The sequence below is a fragment of the Trachemys scripta genome, chromosome 2 (assembly GCF_013100865.1).
Source record: "Trachemys scripta elegans isolate TJP31775 chromosome 2, CAS_Tse_1.0, whole genome shotgun sequence".
NCBI classification, from domain to species: Eukaryota; Metazoa; Chordata; order Testudines; family Emydidae; genus Trachemys; species Trachemys scripta.
Genome location: NC_048299.1, coordinates 188,848,038 through 188,873,714, shown reverse-complemented (window position 1 = coordinate 188,873,714; position 25,677 = coordinate 188,848,038). Strand labels below are relative to the sequence as shown.

General features: G+C 41.3%; 1 protein-coding gene across 2 annotated transcripts in view; it reads right to left on the bottom strand.

The window, feature by feature from the left end:
• CD226 (CD226 molecule) overlaps window positions 1–23,761 on the bottom strand; it is a 53,629-nt gene extending 29,868 nt beyond the window's left edge. For both annotated transcript variants that reach the window (XM_034762543.1, XM_034762542.1), the window contains exons 1-3: window positions 23,680–23,761; window positions 16,915–17,077; window positions 16,302–16,631 (exon numbers count right to left, since the gene is read on the bottom strand). In XM_034762543.1, coding sequence (XP_034618434.1) covers window positions 16,302–16,631; window positions 16,915–16,960 — 376 coding nt within the window. In that variant the 5' untranslated portion in view covers window positions 16,961–17,077; window positions 23,680–23,761. The remainder of the gene's footprint in view (window positions 1–16,301; window positions 16,632–16,914; window positions 17,078–23,679) is intronic.
• Between the last annotated feature and the right edge of the window lie 1,916 nt (window positions 23,762–25,677).

The window sequence follows — 25,677 nt, the reverse complement described above, 5'->3', positions numbered from 1 at the left end:
ATACATATGGGGGAGACTGAAGTAAAACAAAATAATACGAAGTCACATTAAGTAGATTAAAAACTGGCTGATAGCTCTCAAAATGTAATTCTAAATGGGAAATTTACACTGTACCTCAAAGTAGCACCCTCTAACCACCAGATTCACCATTCATATATGGTTGTGATATTTCATGCAAAGCATGCCACATACATGGTAAATAATGAAGAGAACAGGTCACTGATACAGAGCAATCTGAATTGCTTGGTACACTGAGCACAAGCAAACAATATGTGTTTTAATATGGCCTAATGCAAAGACATACCTCTAGGAACAAAGAATAGAGGCCTAACTTGCAGGCTGAGGGACTCTACCCTGGGAAGCATTGATTCTGAAAAGGGGGTGGTCATGGTCAATAATCAGCTCAACAGGAGCATCTAGTTCAACTATTTGTCCAAAGGATTAATGTGATCCTTGGATGAACAAATTTAGGAATATCAAGCAGGAGTAGAGCAGTTATATTGCTATATATTTGACACTGTTGCAACCACTACTGGAATTATCTCCAGTTCTGGTGTCCACACTTCAAGAAGGATGTTGAAAAACTGGAGACGGTTCAGAGAAAAGCCACAGGCAGGGCCGCCCAGAGGGCGGGGACAAGTGGTCCAATTTGCCCCAGACCCTGCAGGGGCCCCCACGAGAGTTTGCAGGGGCCCCCACAAGAGTTTTCAGCGGGTCTTCGGCGGCAGGTCCTTCAGTGCTGCCAAACACACCCAGAGCGAATGAAGGACCCGCTGCCGAAGACCCGGAGCTTCTTCCGCTCTGGGTCTTCGGCGGCAATTCGGTGGCGGGTCCTTCACTCGCTCCGGGACCTGCCGCTGAAGTGCCCCGAAGACCCGGAGTGGAAGGGCCCCCGCCACCGAAGACTCCAGGCCCCCTGAATCCTCTGGGTGGCCCTGGCCACAAGAATGATTAAAGAATTGGAAAATATGCCATATAGTCAAAAACTCAAGAAGCTCAATTTATGTAGCTCATCAAAAAGAAGATTAAGGGGATGACTTGTTCAGAGTTTATATAAAGTACCTTCCTGGGGAATAGAAATTTGATTAATAGAACTCTAATGGGCAACGGTATAACAAAACCCAATGGCTGGAAGCTGAAGCTAGACAAATTCATACTGTACAGTGCAAAACTTTAACAACAGTGGTAATTAACCTTTGGAACAACTTGCCAAGATCATCGAGAGTGGATGTTTTTCTAAGAGACATGATATGGTTCAAATTAATTCAGAGAAGTCTTCCTGACTTGCACTATGCTTAGTCAGACTAGATGATCCTTTCTGGTCTTTACATCTATGACTTTATGAAAAGTGCTATTTCTTCATATTATATTAGTGGCCCAATAATATGCCAAAGTTACCAGCAGTTAGCAGCTTGCAGTAAGAGATCCTATTGTAATATACACACAGGAAGAATAGAGTAAAGGTGGCTATGGACCTTAAACCTATCATTTTCAGACTTGTATGCACTTAAATACTTGATATTCTGCACTTCAGTCATGATATTGCATTAACGTGGTTATTTTTGATATAATAAATATTAGGATAGGAAGAAAATGAAAATAATAGCCAAACATATTTAAAAAAAATAAAACAAATAAGGATAGCACTGAAATTCCTTGCCAATATGTAGCAGTTTGAGCATTTCATCATATGCATTACAGGCAGGGGAAAAGTCACAATATATTTTAAAATGATGTTTACTTCTCTCTCTCTTGAATTTTATACATAGGGCAACATACTGTAGAATAAAACCTATCTGCAGTCATTTAAACCTGTGAAAGTGCCATTCTGACACAATAGTATTTTACACATACTGTGTTTAGGTGATCCCAGAAGGTGCACGGTAGTGCAGAATCAGGCCTACATATTTCTAATTAAATGCTCCCAATACATGGATCAAAAATACTGCACATTTGGAGCTTTTGTTTTCTTTAATTAGCTTTCTTTATCTTGACACAGGTATTAGCACAGTACTTCCCTCTTCCTCCTCCATGTAACAACTTTCTTTTTTTTTTTTAAGCACATCTCACTATATAGTTACTTCTTGCTTTGTGTGGGATGAGTGTGCTAGACTCTCTGAATAACAGTTTTTCCATGTTGATGCTGGAACTAATTTAGTCACAGTCAGAGCTATCTTCTGGTCTCCTCATATCTTGCAGCCATGGACCCTTCCCCATGATTTGAGGCCTCTAGAAATGTGAAAGAAAATTTCTACTTTTGTCTCTTCAAAGTATAAGTCTCTAGCCATTTTTCTTGCTATCGTAGCCTTGAAAATGTAAATGAAGATCAACCAATGTAAATTAATTGCTAGGGTTTAAGAGGACGAGCAACTAAGCTCAAATTCTGCAACAGGAAGTTGGCTGGAGCTAAGGATTCCAGTATCTAGTCTCAATATCCTGTAACAAAAAGTTCCAGGTTTAGGGTTGAAAGGACTTTTTGTTTTGAATTGAAAAAAAGTTAATTTATAGTTTTAAAAAGTTTTAAAAATCAAAATGAAATGATTCTAAATTATCTAAACAAAAGTTTTTTGATCTGATCTAAAAAAAAACAAAACAGATTTTCAGCTTCTGAAAATTTTCAATATTCCTACTTTTTGTTCTGATCAGACATGGGAAAGTTTTTTAAAATTTTGAAAATTCTTGCAGGACAAGAGGACTGTTTCCTGCCCAGTTCTAATACTTTTCTCACTCTTTGGTCAACCTCACCTAGTTTTTGTTTCTTCACTGGCAAATCGTTCAGACATCAGGCTCTCCCCCTCCCAGATAGTTTTTCATTCATTTTTGAAGTCAGTATATATAACTATTACTGCTTATCACAAGTTGCACTATTTCCAGATTTACAGTCTTGTAAACCTAATATTTGTTCTTGAGTTTAACTTTACTGTTTAAACTTCACACATTACTCTCTTTTTAAATTTTTGATATAGAAATACAATTACAGTAACCTTAAATATTGACCCTGCTAACATGAGCAAGGTGTAGCTCAATGAAAAGAAAGAAAATGCATGATAACATATGTAATCTTGTGGCTTTGCATGTTGTTTTGTCTATTTTAACCAGTTTATTTTTGGATATATTTAGATTTTGTTTTGCATGATGCTGGAAAATTTCACATCTGATTAGAGACACAATGAGATCGAATAGATAGCTCTCTTAACTCTCTTCTAGTACCCTGAAATCTGTTCCCAGATTGGTCTCATTTTAATTCTCTGCAGAATGAGGATAATGACACTTACCTTTGCAAAGTGCTTTGAGATCCTGTGATGAAAACTTAATTATTACTATTGCTATGTTCATACATATACACTCATGCAGGGTGATGCAGGCTGATGCTAGGCAGGTGCACTTGCTGCCTAGCAACAGGCAATCTAAGTCAAGGCATGAGTGCACACGGTTGCTGTGGGGAGCACTCCATGTGAGCTCATCACAAACAGTCAACATCAGGGTGCATCTCATTCAACAATATGAGTAGGGAGCAGCCTATGGGTAGGGAGCAGGGGCACCTTCACAAATTACTTTTGCATATTTTTCACATCCCTGCAGGTAACAACAATTTTACAGCTATTTTTGCTCCTACTTACTTTTTCAAAGACAAATAGATATGGGGGAACCTCAGCAGGTTCCGAGGTTCCCCTTGATTAGCATAAACCAGTACACAGCCTTCACTCTCTCCCTTCTCTGCCCAGAATAAGGGGGATACTTTTTATGGATTCTTGTTTTACCATGATCTAATCCAGAGCTACCAAAAAAATATTTCAATTTTGAATCTGCACTGTACAATCCTTCATTTTATTTTGATTCCATCCAGGTGTTACAGGTTTCTTCCTTATTAAAAATGAGGCAGGTTGTTTCATACAAAGCTTCTTAGTACCAGATACTCTAGTAACAGATAAATAAATAAGAGAAACCCATACATCACCAGTGGTTTTTACTGCACATTTCATCTCCAGTTCCTTCTTCCCTTATTAAATTCCCAATTATTCTGTTTAGTTGACAAAGGAACCAAAAGAAAGGCTCATCTTTAGAGACAGCAGTGGAAAGAGGCTCTGGGATACTTTAAGAATATTAACAGGTAAGCTCCTTTCAATGGACTGCACTGAAGTACTGGAAGTCTAACCATCCCAATTTATAATTCCCCTCACACTTTGCTCATCTCCTATCTGGGTTCATTCTGCAGATTATTCATAAAATGCGGTATATTTTCCCAGCACAACATGTTTCTCGGTCTGTTCTATGGATCCTATTACCTAGCTCCATAATTTTAAATATTTTAAGTTACCATTGTATACTTTCCACTTCCCTCCACCATTGCGTTATGTAATAATATCCATATTTCATTATCTCAAAATTTAATCACTCACATTTATTCTTTAGGGAAAGAGAAAAAATGGCTCTGGATCTAAGCTACTGGGTGTTATAGAGCTAATGGTGGATAGCGCAGATATTATGTGCTTAAGCCAAGGTGAATTCAATCGTAGTTGCAGCAGTATAACGCTGTGGAATAATAGTTGGCAAACTAAATAATTTTTGTCATATACACAGATATATTCAAAAAGATATAATTTGACAGCAGCCTTAAAATTAAGAATGTGCTATGCCTAGAACAACCCTTACGTTTCATACTGTTAGCCTATGAACCAGATTCCCATGAAGCTTTGCAGTTATGCTAAGCAAGAAAATTTCCAGTGTGCTGTATTACTCCGAAGGGAAATTCTGAGCCAAAAAATTAAAAATTCTGCACACATTATAAAATTCTGAATATTTTATTTCTCAAAATAACAAAAGAGAATAATGCCAGTTTCAATTATTTTAGTAATGCATTCCAAATACCTGTCAGCAAGTATGTCTAACAACACAGACAATAAAAAAAGATTCAGGAAATGTTTTTTTGACAAATAGATTCCTTACTCAGCATAATAATAATGCAGAATTTTGAGTAATAATTTATTGAAACTATAATACAGGAACGTATTTCCCATACTCTTCAGAAATAGTGTAAAGGCTTTGGGGAATCACAGTTAATGGAAGAGCTGAGGGAGAGGGAAGTAATTGCTGGGAAGGAGCCTAGGAGTGAACCTGGAGGGGTGTTGGGTGTGGATGGGAGAAGTATGAAACAGGTTTTTTTGTGGGGTGCGATTGTTAGAGAGTTGGGGAGCTTTGTCCATGCAGACCCTGACTGACCCCTAGACTCTCCCATTGTCAGGCACATCTTCCCATTCCCATGTGTCCCTGTACCCCACTCCCCATTCAGCCAGGCATAGCTGCCCCGTCCCCATTCAGCCACCCCCCTCCACGTGGCCCTGCACCCCCCTACCGAGTCCCATGTGGCCCTGAACCCCACCCCTCCCATTCAGCCCCTGGCTCAATGTTGTTACCCCACTAGCTTCTGTGCCCTCACCCCAGTCTGTTCCCTCAACTAGGCCAGTCTGTGTGACACCCTCCCCACAGCAGCCCCGGGTGCCCCGCTCTGTCTTCCCACCCACCCTCCATATCCAGTGGCTCCTCACCTGGCTCTGTGGGCATGGCACTGTGAAGAAGGCAGCATCTGCCCCCTCCCTCTCCGTGGCTAGCTGCTCCAGCCCATGAGCCAGCTGCCCTCTCTTCTGGTGCCACATCAGCCCCTGGTCAGCAAAAGGTGCAATTGCAGTTTCCCTTCACCTCCCCGTCAGAATCAATTATTGTGTGTGTGTTGGGGCGGGGGCGTAATCTGCAGGGGACATTAATTCTGTGCTTGGCAGTGGCGTAAGAGTAGTGTATATGTTAACACATGTTATGCCACATATGACTAAAAATAAATGTGCTTATTAGGCAAAAATATGTTTGGCTCTGTTACTTGAATGACTGGTTATAAATTGTATCGAAGCTAAAAAAAGGGGAAGAAGGCGGCAGACACAGTATAAACAAGTATGGTTTAAAAATAAGTAGTTTTGTGATCACTTTAGAACAGAAAAAAATCCACGATTGCTGCAAGGCTGTTCTTCAAATTAGTAACATTAACTTTTCTGTGTTGTTCTGTCTAATATTTTGTTAAATAAGCTGATTGAGCCTGGTTATCTGATGTCCTATATCCTAATGCCTGTAACAATAACGTCCCATTTTCTTCCTCCAAATATCCCTTCTTTCAACCAATCTTCCATATGCTATCGCTCCTAATAAATAAATATTGAGGGTTGTTTTTTTATAAAATCAGTTTTAAGAAGTGGAATTAATACATAAAGAAACCACATGACCTTTTATCATCTAGGCAATCTTGCCACTCCTTTCTCCAGTTCCAGTTGTCATTTCCTGTTTACCTAGAGATTGAGAGAACTTCAGGGCTGAAAATCTTCAAGTTTCCTAATGGCAATTTCCCTACACTGTGTATATGATCATGCAAAGTTCTCCTGTACTACACTTTACATTTTAATTTAAAAATGTGAAAATAATTTCTACTATGTTCCTGTGTAGATGCACCACTAATATTACAGCTAGAGTTAAGAATTAATCTAATTAAGGAATCTACCAAGATACTGTCATATTTTTAAGGTATCTAGCTACATTGCCTTTCCGTATATTTTCCAAAGTGATTGCCTAGTTTCATCATTTATAGCAGGACATTTTGTCTCCAACCAGACACAAGTATCTGGGACATTGATCCTTCTCTTAAAGTTAGCCATGTTATCATAATTAGAAAAAGATGTCCCACTCTAGGTGCCACAGAGATTTTCTGTAAAGACTCCAGCACAGTGATTTCCGAACTGGACATGAAAACAAAAAGCCTAGAGATGAAGAGACTCTCCCTCACTGAACAATAAAGAATTGTGCAAACTACAGTATTCAAGATTTCTTTAAAACAGCAATAATACACTTGCACAAAGAGGAATAAATGCAGACATCTTTATTTCAGTTTCCAATGATGGAAAATATTTTGTAATGGAAAGACTCATCCAAATTACCCATCTAGCTCACTTTTCTCACTATAGGATACCTGCCTCTGGAAATTTCCATTACATGCATCTGACAATGTGGGTATTCACCCACGAAAGCTTATGCTCCAATACGTCTGTTAGTCTATAAGGTGCCACAGGACTCTTTGTCGTTTTTTGCCTCCTATGTATGTTCCATTCCTTTCCCCCTTGGAGTCAGCCCTTTTACCTGAGCATGCCAGGAGAGGACATATTCTTCCACAACTAAATCCCTCTACATAGCCTTTTGTACTAGTTTAACCTGAAATTTGTTTAATTAAATCAGTGCAAGTCTGTATGTAGACAAAGTATCAGAATAGAAGAGCGATGGACCACACAGCTTATTTTAACTCTAGACTTCTCCTGCCTGCGAAAAGAGGAAGAAAAGGGTATTCCTCACAATCTGAGCCTCTTTTTAAGAAGAAAAATGGGTTCCTTCCACCTGTTTCTTTTCCCCCACCTTCTCTACTGAAGGGAAATGGTGTACTTCAGCCTGTAAACCTCCTCCCCCCCCCCCCCAACAGAAAACAAGCAGCAAAAAGGAAGCCTTTAACAATCACATCTCCATGGCAGATATCTAGGAAGGGCAGCCTCGCTTGGTTTGAGCCGCTTCCTTCTTTTCTATTAATTGTTAACAACATGCTTGGCACTGTAGAAGACACAAAGACTGTCCTTGCCCTTGGGAGCTCACATCTAAGAGAGATAAGGAGCAAAGGCCCATCAGGATCATCTCTTCTTTCCAGCTACAGTAAGTGGCTGATAATTTTTCACTACAAATCTATGAACCTCATTCTGTACTTAGACACAGATAAGCTGAAAAAATGTTATTTAAGGTGAATAAGGTCATTGGAAAGAATATATGTAATGTACTGCTTGTACTGCTTTAACAAACAGAAGAACAGTAATCTAGAAGATAGTGCTCAGTGTATAATTGCGCTAGTTAAGAACAATTGCTCTCTCTCTGCTATGACAGAACAGAGCAGATCATTCTATGTAAGGTGTGATAATACTTAATGGGTACATCTGGCATTGAAACACTATTAATAAACTTCTTGTCATATTTAGTATTGCTCAGGACATGTATCCCTCTGGGGCAAATGGCTCATTGTCATTTATTGATTGAAGCACAAATTTAAGTCAAAAATTAAAAACTATTTCTATTTGCATTACTATCTTTCAGCAGGGCCGGCTCCAGGGTTTTGGCCGCCCCAAGCAGCCAAAAAAAAAAAAAAAAAAAGCCGCGATAGCGATCTGCGGCGGCAATTCGGCGGGAGGTCCTTTGCTCCCAGTGGGAGTGAGGGACCGTCCGCCGAATTGCCGCCAAATACCTGGACGTGCCGCCCCTCTCCAGAGCGGCCGCCCCAAGCACCTGCTTGCCAGGCTGGTGCCTGGAGCCAGCCCTGTCTTTCAGAGAGAGCTCTGAAACCAGACAAAGAAATCAAATAAACTTTTCCAAGACATAACAGGTGATATGCAGAATTCACATCACAAGATTGTAAAATAACTCTGGGCATAAACAGACTATTCCATTTTCAGTTCAAAGCATAAAATGAGTGTGTTTTGGGGAAAGGAGCAATGATTCTGTTTTACCTTCTAAACGCAATACTAAGGAAAGAGACTGGGAATTCTTATTTAAGGTTAAACTTTCCTTACTTACAATATTTTGAAACATGCAATGAAAGTTCCCCAAGCAACTTTAATTCTGTCATTATGTACCATTGCTCTGCACACACATCATAAAAGGATGTCTCTGGCTTTACCACTAGTTTCCATTTTAAACATGTAGAATATACATAGATTAATAACAAAGGCATAGTGTATAGGAATAGACTACTATCTCTTCAAATAGCTTGAGTACACCACTGATGCTAACCATGTTTTCTATGTTTTAGAAGCCCCAAAAACCCAACCAGAGAACTAGACCAGCAGTGTATACAGGTAGCAAGGCCCCACATACTGCTTATATTCAATAAATATGGTTACTTGAACTCCACTATGCCCATATAGTTCTGTCTTATCAGATTTGTTGTGTAAAGAGCAAACCACACGACGAAAGGCAAGCAAGGTATCTGAACCTGCGGTGAGCCCGACCACTGAGGAAACTCCAGCTGCAGCTCCAGCTAATTTTTTTCATCTTCTCTGGGCCAGGAGGCTGTGCCACAATCATTCCTAATGTCACCACAGTCATTCCTGTTTTCATCAACTCACTCTTACCTGAGTTTAGAGTCAATCACCACAAAAAAACTGAAGTGGGTACACCTCACAGCAGCTCATATCGTTAGCAACAAAGGCTGACATAGGCATCGAGCACCTGTGCTTTCTAAATGCCATAGGTTCCCATGACTCTTCCAAAAAGGATTTTAAAAGGCTTGGTCCTAATCTACAAAAGACTTGTTGCACTGGAACCTATTTAAGCAATACCTCAGCGAATGCCTTGCTCTCCACAGGGATAACGCAACACTGGGAACAGAACATTCTTGGTGCTAGGCTATCAGGAATGATCAGGCTGAGCCCAAGCCAGCTGTCATTCAGATCAGATGGTAGAATCTACTGTTTCAGTAACTTCCACCCACAAAAATAAAGTCCTTAAAATAAATAATCAAGTACACAAATCCATGCCCTTTTGCCTAAAGGAAAATATTTTTTTCTGGGCTCTTGTGGTATTTTCAATTCCATACTGATAAGTACAATATAAAAGCCTTAGGTAGATGTAGATGGGTAAATTAGATATAGAGGATTCAGTCTCTAACATTTCCAGGATGACACCTGTATGAGAAAAGCAGTATGACATCGGACAGCTCTTTGTTTGTACATGTAGCACAAGAAGTAAGATGTTGGTGTTGCCGTTTCTCAAGAAGGTGTGAATAAGAGGATAGTCTGCAGTTGTGTAGGCAATGCAAATGTAGGAGTTTTGTGGTGTGAACATGAGCATGGTGCGTTCCAGGTGAGAGAACGGGAGTAGGCGCCTCCTACTTTCGTGTGGAAGATGCAGAGTGTAGGCATGATTATCTCATCATTTTGAGTGGTGGGTGGGCAATGGCATAGTGACCCATAAATGGTTGTTTGTGGTATCTTAACTGTCTATTTTCCATACTTTCAGATGCTTGATTTTGTTGATTCTTTTCAGTTTATCATTGTCTTAGAATTTCCTGTCTTTATTTTGTTTTTGTTTTTTATTTAAATGGTCTAAATGTTTCCTACCTTCCAGAACTCATAGGTGTTTACAATCTAAACTTTAGCTTAATTAATTCTTTTGGATGAGGATTTTGTTAATAATAATAATAATAATAATAAACTATTATTATTATTAATTTAACGGTGTTTTGCAAAAAAAAAAAAAAAAAAAAAAAAAAAAAGACTAATGTCTCTGACCTCTTGAGTAACACTTTACAAGTGTAGCTATACCAAACTTCATATCCCTTATCAGGTCAACTACTGACTTCAGAAAGTCCAGCAATCAGTTGTAGACCTGGCTGGGGTCAAAGTGCATTCTCCCAATGAAATTCAGCATCATCTGCAGAATTTAAGTTTCAATTTAGGATGGTTGGGGCAGCTTCTAGCCTTTATGGTCCTAAAGAAAACCTCCCAAACATGAACAGAGTGCAAACATGTATAGTACTGAGTGTGCTGCAGGAAGAAAGCCTGAAACAATAGCTATATGGGATGGACAAACTCCCTACATTCAGCTGAATTTGTGGCATCTTAATGGAGCTTTCTCTGTGTTTTTTTAGGGTAATAGGAAGTGGTTGCGGTTCACACAAGATAGGAATACTACTAAGAAGGCCCCTAAAGAACTTCTCTAAACAGCTTCGTGTACTCTCAGACCACAGAAAGACACACTATCAAAATGACAGAGCTGGCAAATGTTTTCCTGGTGGACACTAGAGTTTTCAAATGCCCTGTATAATCAAATCAAATAAAGACAGAATGTACCATCAGGGTCTCTACTGTAATATTCTAGTTTACTATTTCGCCCACTTATAGATGCTTCACTCACATATCTAAACAACATTCTTGGTGTTTACACTAAAAATACCTGTAGTTATATTTGGTGCTTAAGTATTTCAGCAAATACAACTAAAGTGAATGTGGACAATCAACAAATTAGCCACTTGTTGCCATATTTACCCAATGACAAACCTCAGGAGTGCTGCCTTGAACCTTGCATAATCATTTATACCAGTGCAAAGTAGATGTAAAATGCTACCAAATCAGAATGGTAGCAATTCACTCCGACTTTGTACTCACTTTTCTTGGGAGTTAAAGTACTATCCAAGGTGTAAGGTAGAGGATAACCCAGCTCAAGGCCTCTACAGAGTATAAGATAAGGCTGACTGGAAAAACAAGGATTCTATATCACACACACAAAAATAAGGCTTTGTTATTTGTTTTTTTATTCCAGATCTGGCAGACCAGGGACTTGAACCAGAGTCTCCCACATCCATAGGCACACAGACCTGGATGGGACTTCCTGAGTCATCGATTCCAGATCCCCAGCTATCATAAGCAACCCCATCATGTCATCCCATTCATAAAATTTATCAAGCTCCATCTTAAAACTAGCTAGGTTGTTTGCCCCCACTAACCCTATTGAGAGGTAGTCTAGAACCTCACTCCTCTCATGATTCTATTCTTCTGTTTTCCAACCTAAAGGTACTCATGGTGAACTTATATGAATTTGTCGTTGTGCAAAAACTGTTATTTAGATTGCCCTTTACCTCCCTCCCCAATATATTTATAAAGAGCAATAATGTATCCTTCTCAGCCTTAGTTTTGTTAAAATAAACAAGCCAAGCTCTTTCTTTTAGTCTTCTCTTGTAAGACAGACTCCCCATTCTCCTGATCATCCTGGTACAGCCTTTTTCTGTACCTGTTCCCATTTGAATTCCTCTTTCTTGAACATGGGTGACCAGAACCATACACAGTATTCCAGATGTGGTCTTACCCAGGAGTGCCGCCAGCTTTTCTGCCGCCCTAGGCGGTGGAAGGTCCTGCCCTGAAATGCCGCTCCCCACAGAGGTGGCGGAAGGTCCCGCCGCTGAAATACCGCCGCGGTCGCCACCCCCCAAATTGTAGCACCCTAGGCGATCACCTAGGTCGCCTAATGGGTTGCGCTGGCCCTGGTCTTACCAGTGCCTTGTACAAAGGTATTGCTGCTTCCCTCTCTCTCTGCTGGAAGTACCTCACCTCACACTTACCTTTTTCACAGCTACATCAATTGGTGATTCAAGATTATTTTCTACAACTAGCTCTTCCTTAATGTCCTCGCTATTTACCAAAACCAAGTCTAAAACAGTATTGCCATCACATTCCAGGTGAGTGTCCTAATGCTAACTAGCTATTGGCTATTCTAGGGTGGATCTCTCTTTCTCCCCGCCACCCCTCCCCATCCTCCCAATCCTGAATCTGAACAACCTTCCTAATGAAATTTTTAAAATTTTGGGCAGTACTGATAAGTTTCCATGGAAAGTTTCAGTTTCAATGAATCGGCATTTCCCAACACAAAAATATTTTACCAAAAAATTCCCAACCAGCTCCACCAACAATGGTAGAGATAACTGCAAAGAAAGGAATCCATATCCAATACTGTTAGTGTAATGTTGGCTCAGTAGTAGTCTAACTGTTTTTCACAATCCTCAAATATAGCCTGGACTATGTGTGATTCTAATTATGTCTACAGCTTCTGTAGACCACTTCTCTTCCACTCTAACTAATCTGGAAATTAAGTGATGCACTACAGTGCCTGAGAATTGTCTGAATGGAGTACTGTTGTTGTTGTTTTTTTTTAATTATAAAGAATGATCCAAGACACTTAGGGCTTATCTATGCATAGAAGTTGTGCAAGTTTAATTTAAGTTCAAAATCTGATTTAGATAAATTAGCTAAAAAACAAAACTCCATGGACACCCTTACATTGGTTTAAAACTGGCTATATAGAGTTTAGCTTGTGCCTGTAAATTAAATTTACCACTGCATGCTGAACTGATATAAGCCATGCTTACACTGATCTGAGAGTTCCCACACAGAAAAAGTTATAGTGGTTTAAATAAAACTAGTATAAAAAAATCACACCTTTAGTTTAACCGATTCAACTTTGCATGTAGAGTACGCCTAACAAAATGATAGAAAAATACAACTAACTACTTTGCAAGAAAAAAAAAAAAGGATTTCAAATATTTTTTGGGTAAAACTTTAGATCTCATTCAGTTCACTGTATTTCATAAAGATGGAGCTTATTGCAGATCTGCCATTGCCAACAAATAGAAGAAGTGAGGTTCATAATGTCTGCAGACAATGTATAAAATAACTTCAAAATACTCAACTAAACAAAGAAACCAGCCCTTTTGGAAAAGTAATGTCCATTAAAAGTCAGTAAAGTACAAATTTTAACAAAATATCTTAACTCATGAAGTCATTGTTACTCAAAAACAGTCTCAAATGTCTGGTAAAATGACCCTTCTCTGATATATTGACCAGATTTGTGTATACAAAGAATACTGCCTCAATAACAGCTATCTTTTTACAGGTACTCAATGTTACTTGATAATGGAATTTACCCTGCAGGACATGAAGCAAAACAAAGGGAATTATAATATTTAGCTCTCATATAGCACTTTTCATCCATAGATCTCAAAGCATTTTAGAAAAGACGTCTAATGTGACTATCTCCACATTAAAGGTAAAAAAACTGTAACACAGCGTTGTGAAACTAAAAGCGAGAAGGGAAATGACTTGCTCAAGATCATATACAGTTGGTCAGTGGCAGAGCTGGGAATAAAACTCAGGTCTCCTGAATTATAGTTCAGTGCTCTATTTGCTAGATCATCCTACCTTCATTGACTCCAGGACTGTATATGCATATGGTGAAATCCTGGCTCCATGGAAATCAATAGGAGCTTTGCCACTGACTTCAAAGAAGCAGAATTTCACTTATAGACTGTACAATACTGTACTGATTAATGGGCCAGTAAAATTAGATATAATTGACAGAAAATGTTCTGCTATGATCTTGCTGTGATAGATATCTTTTAATGCCCTATTTTTTATTAAGTGTTTAATGAATATGGTAGAATAAAGTTATAAGGCATCGTCTGGTAAGGCAGTTCATTCCATTTAGACCAATGTTTACATACACCTTTAGGGAAGCAAATAATTCACACAAATTGTTGTTCCCAGGCTTAATTTTTCTAAATGAAAAAAAAATGTTATTTCTATGCGATATTTATTCTCTCTCTTGGCAGATTAAAGAGAACATCTGAAGATTTTTTTTTTAAGTGCTAAAACGGGGGGGGAGGGGCGGGAATCTCTAACTGAGCATACAGAACCTCATGATTTTTAGATAGTTACCTCTGACAACAGCTGCAATTTTAACTGGGATTTATAGTTTGCTGATACATGTGAAGGGGATGCCATTTGCAGATATTACACTGTGGACTAATTTCCCAAAGGAAATTGGAATGAGGTGGAAGCCTTGTTGCTTGAGGAATTTTAAGGTAGACTGGCCAAAGCACTCAAAAAATACAGATCTGGGCACAATCCTGAAATAGCAGAGTGATGGAGAGAAGGACCTGTAGGTCTCTTCCACTTCTAACTTTTTAGATTTTGTGGGAAATTCCGGTCAAGAAAGGGTAGACTTGCTCAGAGCTCAAATTGGGATGGGTCACAAAGGGTCACCAACCTTGTCCCTTTTTTCTTGAGACAGCCATGTTGTTCTTTACTTTTTTGTTTTAAAGTAAGCTTTGAACTCTCATGGCTATGAAGTGGAAGCGAGTGGGATATCTGAGCCCAACCAAGGGGTGATCCCACACAGCCCAGCAGGACAACCCTATTCATGCACCCTTTCCCTTTCCCGGAGCAGTGAGGGACTAACCTGGTCAGAAGTATGAGCCTGAGACCAGGTGGTTTTCTCTCTGACTCTAACGACTGCTGCTCCTCCCTCTGTTGAACCCTATCTGCAGACTCAGGCAGACATCACTGTATCTTTTAAAGTTTTCAAACTTCTCTTTACAACCTAACGCCTAGAAACCATTTTTCCCCCGCAAGTGAAAACTTAGATTTTGACATCATCACATGGCTCGTGGGGCCAGTCTCTTACATACACCAAGATTTTTGCCTATGATTCAATCTGGCACTATCCAGGGGTGTATTTGAATAAGATGGAGCCAAGCCAAGGTACCAGTGATCATGTTTTGAAGTCCAGCAAGTCTCAACTAGACTTCGGTTTGGTTTAGGTTTTTAATTTGTTAGAGATGGCAGGTCAGTGTGTGTGGGATGCAAGAACTGAATACAGATATAGGCCACTGGCCCATTGGTCGGTCTGTAAATGGCACTGCTAGCTAATATGCTGGACTCAGGGTTACATACCTGTGCCTCAACTTGCTAAATGAAATACTGGGATAGATGGCATGTAAAAACCACTTCCTACGCTCTGCAAATAGTATCACAGAAAGTTGAGGAAAAAAATGTTCAAGTGTTTGCTGGTGTCATTACTGATATTTTCATATTGACATTTCACCAAAGTGAAGAGTGAAGACCACAAACTTTCCTTCCACTGCTCTTGGGTTTCTGTTACAATTCTCTTTAAACCTCCTGTGTTTCAATTAATTAAAAAATAGGATTTGGAAAGTCAAATGTACCAGTCAGACATTATTTAAAATCACTTTTAAAACTGCAAAAATGTACTATTTTTATGGGACCTAATTTCTTGGTTTAGCCTTTAGAAACAATCTCTGGGCTCAGTGAAGTTCTATGGAAGATTTACCCTATCCTAACCATCTCCCTTTTGTAGTCTCTTCACTCCTAAATAGCTAATTACTCTATCATTCGGTTTCTGAAGAGCTTCTGGGCCAGAGGGACTGATAACCAGGTAGTATGGATCCAAAAGCATGTACCCCAAAACAGTACAATCTATAGTGGTGACAAGGGCTAATTTCATACATGTAGTGAGGTTGCGAGGTCATGAGATATTATTTCCCAATGGAAATGGCTCACTGATGTTGCAACGTGCAATATTCTCTAAAACTCCGTCATTGCTAAACCCTTGTCATGGCAATTAACTAAATTTGTATCACTGCTGTGATGTCTTCCCTCAAAAATTCAGCTCTTCTCCTTTGTGATATATGTTGATCTCCCCTAATGTGAATCCCTGGTAATGTAATTATTTCCTGAAATGGTAGCAAGCAATCTCCAAATGACTATTAGCAGAGCAACTGAATCATCCATCAAATTCTGTTACCAAAATGAGAGCCCAGATTTTTCCTAACTTTGTATATATTTGCATTTACCAGCCATTTATAAAATAGCAAAGGTTTCACTTACCGGATTGGATAACCTCTACCACCTTTTCCCAGACTCCATCTGGGAAAGTTATGGAGCATAAATAAAAGCCCATGTCAGCTTCAGTGGTCTTCATGAAGTTTAGGGACTTGTCTCTTGAGGAAGTATTTATAAAACGAACTCTGTCCTTATATTTGTCTTCAATATGCACACCGTATAATGGGTGGGAGACAGCAATGGTTTCTTTGCCAGTTGTAATACTCTTAACCCAGGACATCTGGGTCATGCCATCTGTCTTTGGATAGACGCATTCCAGATTCATATTATTGGTGAGTTTTACAGTTGCATCCACAAATCTTCCTTCCCCTGTGGCTGAAACACATACCCAGCGTTAGCACTAATTGTAGTTTCAAAGTTTAATACAACTAGCTAGCTAACATTCTAAGATCAAGCAAAATATTTTAGAGGTTGAAAAGCCTAGCAGCACAAGAACAAGCCCAGCAAAATCCTTATGGGTGTTATTACTTATAACAGTTAGTTTTTCTGAATGCCTTAAAAATTATTTTAGCCACACAAATACTGATGAATTCTGATTATATCTGTCATGCAAGAAAAAAAGAACATATATTGCTAAAGAAAAAGAAAGCAATCTTACTTTCAGATAACTGGAGAACAACAATAAGGCAGGCAAGATAGTCCATCTCTGAGAACGCTGGAGTAGATTACTATGTGATACAGCTTTATTCAGACTCCCTTCACAATATGCTATTTCCTAATCGACTGTTATCACTGAAGTCTTTACTTTTGAAATGAGACACCTGAAAGAAACAATGTGCTTTTAACTTTCACATAAACAATAGCCCCATCTATAGGCAATCAAGTTCATAGTATAGTTCAGCTATTCACATCAGATTCACTAAAGGTCTGTCAAAATTCACTGAAAAAAAAGCTTCCCAATCCCAAGAGAACTTTAAAAATATGGATGATGATGATGAGGTGATCTAGGGCACTGGCTCCCAACCTTTCCATGCAGGAGTCTGATTTTTTTTGTGTACCCCCAAGTTTCACCTCACTTAAAAATTACTTGCTTACAAAACCAGACATAAAAATACAAAAATTCCACAGCACACTATTACTGAAATATTGCTTACTTTCTCATTTTTACCATATAATTATAAAATAAATCAATTAGAATATAAATATTGTACTTACATTCAGGGCCGGCTCCAGGCACCAGCACAGTAAGCAGGTGCTTGGGGCGGCCAACGGAAAGAGACAGCACGTCTGGCTGTTTGGCGGCGGGTCCCTCTGTCCCTCTCAGAGGGAAGGACCTGCCACCAAATTGCTGCCGAAGGATGAAGCGGCGGTGATAGAGCTCCTGCCGAAGTGCCACCGATCGCAGCTTTTGGGGGGGGGGGGCACTTGGGGTGGCAAAAATGCTGGAGCTGGCCCTGCTTACATTTCAGTGTATAGTGAATAGAGCAGTATAAAGAAGCATAAAGACTTCACCAGTGCTTTTTATGTAGCCTGTTGTAAGACTCGTCTAGCTATTTCCCTAGTTGATGTACCCCTTAGAAGACCTCTGTGTACTCCCTGGGTTCACATACCCGTGGTTGAGAGAGACAAAATCTTGACCATAACAGCAAACAGGAGTGGCAAATGGGAGTTTCAGAATGCATAGCTGTTGATCCTGTGCTTGGAGGTAGATGAACTTGGTGAGTAGTTATTTGCTTCTTGTTAGTGAAGGGTTGAAGTGAAGAGTGAAAATCATTTGCCAGGTAAACTCATGACCAAGTGAACACGAACAGCAAACAGGAGCTTTTATTCTCGGTATAGCTCTACACTTAATGCTGTGATGTCCAGCAATAGAACCGTGGTTGTAATGAACAATACATGTGCAATGTTTTGTTTCCTACTGGGAGCCACAAGGGTTTTCCTCTGTATGATGTACAAGCTAGTAACTGTGCTGGAAGAAAAGATTTGTAGTCTGGAAGGACAAGTGTACACATCACGGAGCATCAGAGAGGTTGAGGGATTCTTGGACAACCAGATTCAGGAAGCTTCACCACTCCAGATTCAAAAAATAAAGGAATAAGCTGCCAAGGAACCGAGAGTATGGAAACTAGAGAGGAGGTTTGGTAGTTCATAACCACCAGCGGCAAGAGGGCCGGGTAGCTTTCTACATGGCTGGAGGCAGATGAAGGATGGGCAGGCTGTGACCAACAGAGAGAAGAGCCCCAGTAGGAATTCCACACAGACAGAAGTACCCAACTGTTATCAAGTTCTCAGTGTGGAAACTGTAAAAGATATCTCTGAAGATCCAGCAGGTCAAACAGAATGGAGAGCTGCAATAGGACATACTGTGGATGGCTGTACAGCCCAACCTGCAGGGCAATCAAGGTTGCCCATGAAGAGATCTCCAGCCATCCAAGGAAAACAGCCTATCCGTGTTGGGGATTTGGTACTCATAAGAATGGAGAGAACATTCTGCAAGGCACAGGTGGACAACAGGATGATGTGTTGTTTTCCCGGGCATGAGATTTGACTGTAAGACTGGGTAGGATCTGAAGTTGGTGGGCAAGAATCCATTGATGATGGTGTATATTGGCACTAATGACACTGCTGCACAAATTCTAGACAACTTCACAATTATAGAATTCGGAAGGATGCTGAAAAAGAAGAATGTTCACATGATCTTCTTGGAAATCCTTCCTATCTGGAAGTGAAGGAAGACAGAAAATAGAAGATTCTGGAAGTGAAATGCTTGCTTGGTAAGTGGTGTCAGACACAGTGTGTGGAACATTGATCCACCTTCTATGGGGCAAGGACGCTGTACAAGTTGGATAGACTCCATCCCAATAAAAGAATCATAGTATATCAGAGTTGGAAGGGACCTCAGGAGGTCATCTAGTCCAACCCCCTGCTCAAAGCAGGACCAATTCCCAACTAAATCATCTCAGCCAGGGCTTTGTCAAGCCTGACCTTAAAAACCTCTAAGGAAGGAGATTCCACCACCTCCCTAGGTAACCCATTCCAGTGCTTCACCACCCTCCTAGTGAAAAAGCTTTTCCCAATATCCAACCTAAACCTCCTCCACTGCAACTTGAGACCATTACTCCTTGTTCTGTCATCTGCCACCACTGAGAACAGTCTAGATCCATCCTCTTTGGAATCCCCTTTCGGGTAGTTGAAAGCAGCTATCAAATCCCCCGTCATTCTTCTCTTCTGGAGACTAAACAATCCCAGTTCCCTCAGCCTCTCCTCACAAGTCATGTGCTCCAGACCCCTAATCATTTTTGTTGCCCTCCGCTGGACTCTTTCCAATTTTTCCACATCCTTCTTGTAGTGTGAAGTCCAAAACTGGACACAGTACTCCAGATGAGGCCTCACAAATGTCTAATAGAGGGGAATGATCATGTCCCTCGATCTGCTGGCAATGCCCCTACTTATACAGCCCAAAATGCCGTTAGCCTTCTTGGCAATAAGGGCACACTGTTGACTCATATCCAGCTTCTCGTCCACTGTGACCCCTAGGTCCTTTTCTGCAGAACTGCTACCTAGCCATTTGATCCCTAGTCTGTAGCAGTGCATGGGATTCTTCCATCCTAAGTGCAGGACTCTGCACTTGTCCTTGTTGAACCTCATCAGGTTTCTTTTGGCCCAATCCTCTAATTTGTCTAGGTCCCTCTGTATCCTATCCCTACCCTCCAGCATATCTACCACTCCTCCCAGTTTACTGTCATCTGCAAACTTGCTGAGAGTGCAGTCCACGCCATCCTCCAGATCATTAATGAAGATATTGAACAAAACTGGCCCCAGGACCGACCCTTGGGGCACTCCGCTTGAAACCGGCTGCCAACTAGACATGGAGCCGTTGATCACTACCCATTGAGCCCGACGATCTAGCCAGCTTTCTATCCACCTTACAGTCCATTCATCGAGCCCATACTTCTTTAACTTGCTGGCAAGAATATCGTGGGAGACCGTATCAAAAGCTTTGCTAAAGTCAAAGAATAACACGTCCACTGCTTTCCCCTCATCCACAGACCCAGTTATCTCCTCATAGAAGGCAATTAGGTTAGTCAGGCATGACTTGCCCTTGGTGAATCCATGCTGACTATTCCTGATCACTTTCCTCTCCTCTAAGTGCTTCATAATTGATTCCTTGAGGACCTTCTCCATCATTTTTCCAGGGACTGAGGTGAGGCTGACTGGCCTGTAGTTTCCCGGATTCTCCTTCTTCCCTTTTTTAAAGATGGGCACTACATTAGCCTTTTTCCAGTCATCCAGGACCTCCCCCGATCGCCATGAGTTTTCAAAGATAATGGCCAATGGCTCTGCAATCACATCCGCTAACTTCTTTAACACCCTCGAATGCAGCGCATCCGGCCCCATGGACTTGTGCTCATCCAGTTTTTCTAAATAGTCCTGAACCACTTCTTTCTCCACAGAGGGCTGGTCACCTCCTCCCCATGCTGTGCTGCCCAGTGTAGCAGTCTGGGAGCCAGGGCTGGCTCCAGGGTTTTTGCTGCCCCAAGCGGTGCAAAAAAAAAAAAAAAAAAAAAAAAAAGCCGCGATTGAGATCTGCGTCGGCAATTCGGTGGGAGGACCTTCACTCCTAGCGGGAGTGAGAGACCATCCACTGAATTGCCGCTGAATAGCTGAACGTGCCGCCCCTCTCTGGAGTGGCCGCCTCAAGCACCTGGTTGGCAAGCTGGTGCCTGGAGCCGGCCCTGCTGGGAGCTGACTTTGTTCGTGAAGACAGAGGCAAAAAAGCATTGAGTACATTAGCTTTTTCCATATCCTCTGTCACTAGCTTGTCTCCCTCATTCAGTAAGGGGCCCACACTTTCCTTGACTTTCTTGTTGCTAACATACCTGAAGAAACCCTTCTTGTTACTCTTAACATCTCTTGCTAACTGCAACTCCAACAGTGATTTGGCCTTCCTGATTTCACTCCTGCATGCCTGAGCAATATTTTTATACTCCTCCCTGGTCATTTGTCCAATCTTCCACTTCTTGTAAGCTTCTTTTTTGCGTTTAAGATCAGCAAGGATTTCACTGTTTAGCCAAGCTGGTCGCCTGCCATATTTACTATTCTTTCTACACATCGGGATGGTTTTTTCTGCAACCTCAATAAGGATTCTTTAAAATACAGCCAGCTTTCCTGGACTCCTTTTCCCCTCATGTTATTCTCCCAGGGGATCCTGCCCATCAGTTCCCTGAGGGAGTCAAAGTCTGCTTTTCTGAAGTTCAGGGTCAGTATTCTGCTGATCTCCTTTCTTCCTTGTGTCAGGATCCTGAACTCGACCATCTCATGGTCACTGCCGCCCAGGTTCCCATCCACTTTTGCTTCCCCTACTAATTCTTCCCGGTTTGTGAGCAGCAGGTCTAGAAGAGAGCATATCTTCTAGGGGACAGGCTGGCTAGACTAGTCTGGAACGCATTAAAGAACAAAAGAGGAGGGTGAAAAGGGAGAATAAATGAGAACATATGTAAAACAAAATCAAGATGTTAAGAACAAAATTAATCAAGACACCAAGGAACATAAAGAGAATAAATTCTTTAAAAGCCTACATACTATGCTAATAGTCTGGGTAATAAATGAGAGGAATTGGAATTGCTCATTTAAGAGCATAAATTTGACCAAATTCGTATAACTGAAACATGGTGGGAAGGTTTGCATGATTGAAATGTTAAAAAAAATCAATGTTTATAACTGATTTAGGAAGGACTGAGTGAGCAAAAGGGAATGGGGAGTGGAACTCTTTCATACCTCAAGCTATCTTGTTGGAAGATGAGGAGCACTCGGGTATGGATGCTCCTATTATGCTGTAGTTGCCCTCAGCTCCTGATTAGTGGGAGGTATAATCACTGACAGGGAGAGGTGCTGGGTTATATTTATTTTTATAACGTACAAAGTGCTTTACATTAAAAGACGGAAACAAGGTCTCTGCTCCAAGAGTTTATATTCTGAAATAGACAGGTAGATCAGACAGTATAAGTGGAGAAACCTACAGAGAAAAAGGAAAATAAGGAGCCTGATTCACCAGTGCATTACTCCCATTTTACATCAGTATAGCCCTACTGATTTCAGTGGAGTTACACTAATGTGAGACTGGAACAATGGTCAACTAGGCCCAAATAATCTATTATTTAAGAAATTGCAACCTTAGAAAACTTCCACCAAAATATTCTTCATGTCCTTGTTGGAGCAAGGAAGACCTATAATGTCTATACACAGGGGGATGGCTTTCTAGACTGGAAGATTATTATTTATATAATGCCACAGTTGAGCATGGCATTTTACAGATCTGCAGGATTTGGCACCGGATAGAGAAAGAAATATAAACTTGTGTTAATAAATTTTTGTTTTTATTTTTCCTAGTGAAGCATCCTACACATCTGTCATCCTTAATTGGAACTGAGATGGACTGCTCAAGAAGCCTCACAAATGACAAATTCCTTTCAGTGAAAGTAAAGTTTCATTCCTCTGTTTATATATAAATTACTGTTTTGCTGAACTGAATTCCGTGCTCATTTCTCTCCATCTGTCATTAAAAGAGAAATGGAACTTACTAAGATCAATATCCAACCCTACACGATGCCTAATTATTTTGGGTGTGATATGTTGTAACAAATACATGTCAGCAGATGCCAGGCACAATTACTATATAACTCACACAGGGAGAGCAGGGACTACAATGCTGTACATATAGTTTCAAAAACACAATCCTCTGACACTTCTGCTAAAGGGGAACTTTTTAAACCAACCCACTGCAGGGTTTCCCTGCGAGTGCTGTGATACACCAGTCTACTCCAGATATCTGGGAGCATATGCTTTGTATACCACGAGCTAGGAAGGCAAACCCTGTAGCTGCTGCAAGCACTAGGCTCTTCGCAGGCTGTAGTCTTTGGGCAGGGAGCTCCTATTGTGGTTTTGGGGACTGTGCATTTAAGGGTTCAGCGTCACAGCCAGAATCTGGGCAGGGCTCTGTGAAGCTCTTGTTGTTATGCACAGCTAGTTGGAAACTGACACAATAAAAAGCAAATCTCTAGCAAGCTCCTAAAGCACGGAGTGATCACTGAACACCAAACCTATTAACACTCACACATTTCAACTAACGGCATACACTAGGGCTGCCAGAAAATAAAAAGTGCAGATACCCAGGTGCAAGGACTTTTAATCAACTCAACAGTCCAGAAGTCAGTCCTTTGGGGCAGTCCATTTGAGGGGTATAAAGGTAACTGTACCTAGGGGCTTTCAGTTTAGTGCCAGGGATACTCCCTTCCAGCCTATCCATGTCCGGGATGCAACAAAGCAGTGACCCTTTTGCCCACTCAGTTCTCTTGTCTATGGCCTTGTTGGAGCCCATCTGTACTGACCTCCTGGCATCACATGCAGGCGGTCCCCTGCTTACCGGTCACTGCCCTGTATCCTCCTGCTGCAACTACTACGGATCCTTTACTGGCAACATGCTGCTTCCTTGCTCAGCTTCTCAGTGTGTCTGCTACCCAGACTTCCTTCCCCAGCCAGCTGTCTAGCGGCTGCCTCCAGCCTGCTGCTCCTGCGCACATGCAGCTTCTGGCTCTTTCCTGGCCCTCGTCGCCCTTGATCTCAGGCTGTCACGCCGTTTTACTGAACTTCTGGAGCGCTCTAGTGTCTGGATATTGAACAGTGCAACACAATGCACCCCACTAGCTAGATCCTTTCCCTCCTGCTCAGAGTGAGGGGAACATGTAAGGAGTCGCTCCATTTATTGTAACTCTATCTGGCAGTACTAGTACCAACTCCCGCCTTATCCTCTCTGTGGACTAGCCATTAGAAGGGCGCATCTCTCACTGAAAGAGCCTGATAAAGCTCACTACTGCCACCTTCTGCAACTCTGTGGTATTTTACTGCAGGCTTATACCATGGGGCTGGTCCCCATTGGTGGGGACTGGGCAGTGACTGGGTATAGCTGGACATCTGTCTTGCTTTTTTCATCTACAATCTTGAAAATGAATTGGTGCATGGGATTTTATATTGGGGTCTTTGAGCATATGTTTCAGCAGCAGCTAGATCTCTGATAAGTACAGCAGAGCTATAGGGAGGCCTCCTGGCTAATGCCTGGGACCCCATGGCACCAGCATTAAGAAAAGGGAGGACGTCCCTCTTTTAATGCTTCCCCTACAGGTGCCCAGCAATCATGGAGCCACCAGGGAGGAGAAAGCAGGGAAGAAGAGGCAGTAGGCCACCTCAAGGCCTTGTTATCAGAGGAATTAGTGGAACAGAATGAGGGGGTAGTGGCTTAAAGGAGGAAAACAGGCTAGCGTGATGGGGGCTCAGATGGCATGAGGAGCAGAAGCGTAAATGATAAGTCTTCTCCGGGATCCCCTGCAAACAATTCTCAGGACTCCAGGCTCCCGCTGTTATTATTATTACATCTGTCTCGTGCCAGAATTAGTGCACAGAGCAGAAACCAGTCTCTTCCATCCCTCTCTGCCATTTGTTCCTGTTCTATCTGCTCCATTGTGTTGAGATTAATAGGCAGCAGGTTTAAAACAAACATAAGGAAGTACTTCTTCACACAATACGTAATCAACCTGTGGACCTAGTTGCCAAGGGATGTTGTGAAGGTCAAAATTATAATGGGGTACAAAAAAGAATTAGACAAGGTCTGGAGGATAGGTCCATCAATGGCTATTAGCCAAGATGGCCAGAGATGCAACCCCATTCTCTGAGTGTCCCTAGCCTCTGACTTCCAGAAGTTGGGAGTGGATGACAGGGGCTGGATCACTTGACGATTGCCTGTTCGGTTCATTCCCTCTGAAGCATCTGGCATTGGCCACTGTCGGAAAATAGGACACTGGGCTAGATGGACCATTTTTTTGACCCCACATAGCCATTCTTATGTTCTTAGATTGATTTTCATGCCCTCCATGCTGAGAGTTCTTTTTAAGGTTTCTCTTGTGTGACCTCGTTTCCTCACACCAGTTGATCCCACTTGACTGCTTCATGCCGGGAGTCTGTGTGTTGGCACCCAGAATACATGCCCCCAAAATGTCCACCCCTTCCTTCTAATTCTAGTGGAGATGAGCAACCGGCTGGTGATTGCTCTCTTCGCTGGTTATAAAGTCTCTCCACCCAATACCCAGAATCTATTGTAGGCACTTATTTTCAAAGGCATCTGGTTTTCTAGCATTTTAATAGATTTTTGGCTCTCATAGCCATACATTAACACAGATTACATTTCAGTTGAAAGTCTCAGTTTTGTTTTGGTATGGTATATCTTTGATTTCCACATGTTGCTGAGTTTAGTGAATGCTGTGGATGCCTTTCCTATCCTTTCCTAAGGTCTCCACTGGCTAACAGAGTACTGTGAGAAATTCCAACTTGAACTAAGGGAAAGACCTGAGCACTGCCAGAAGCAGAGGAG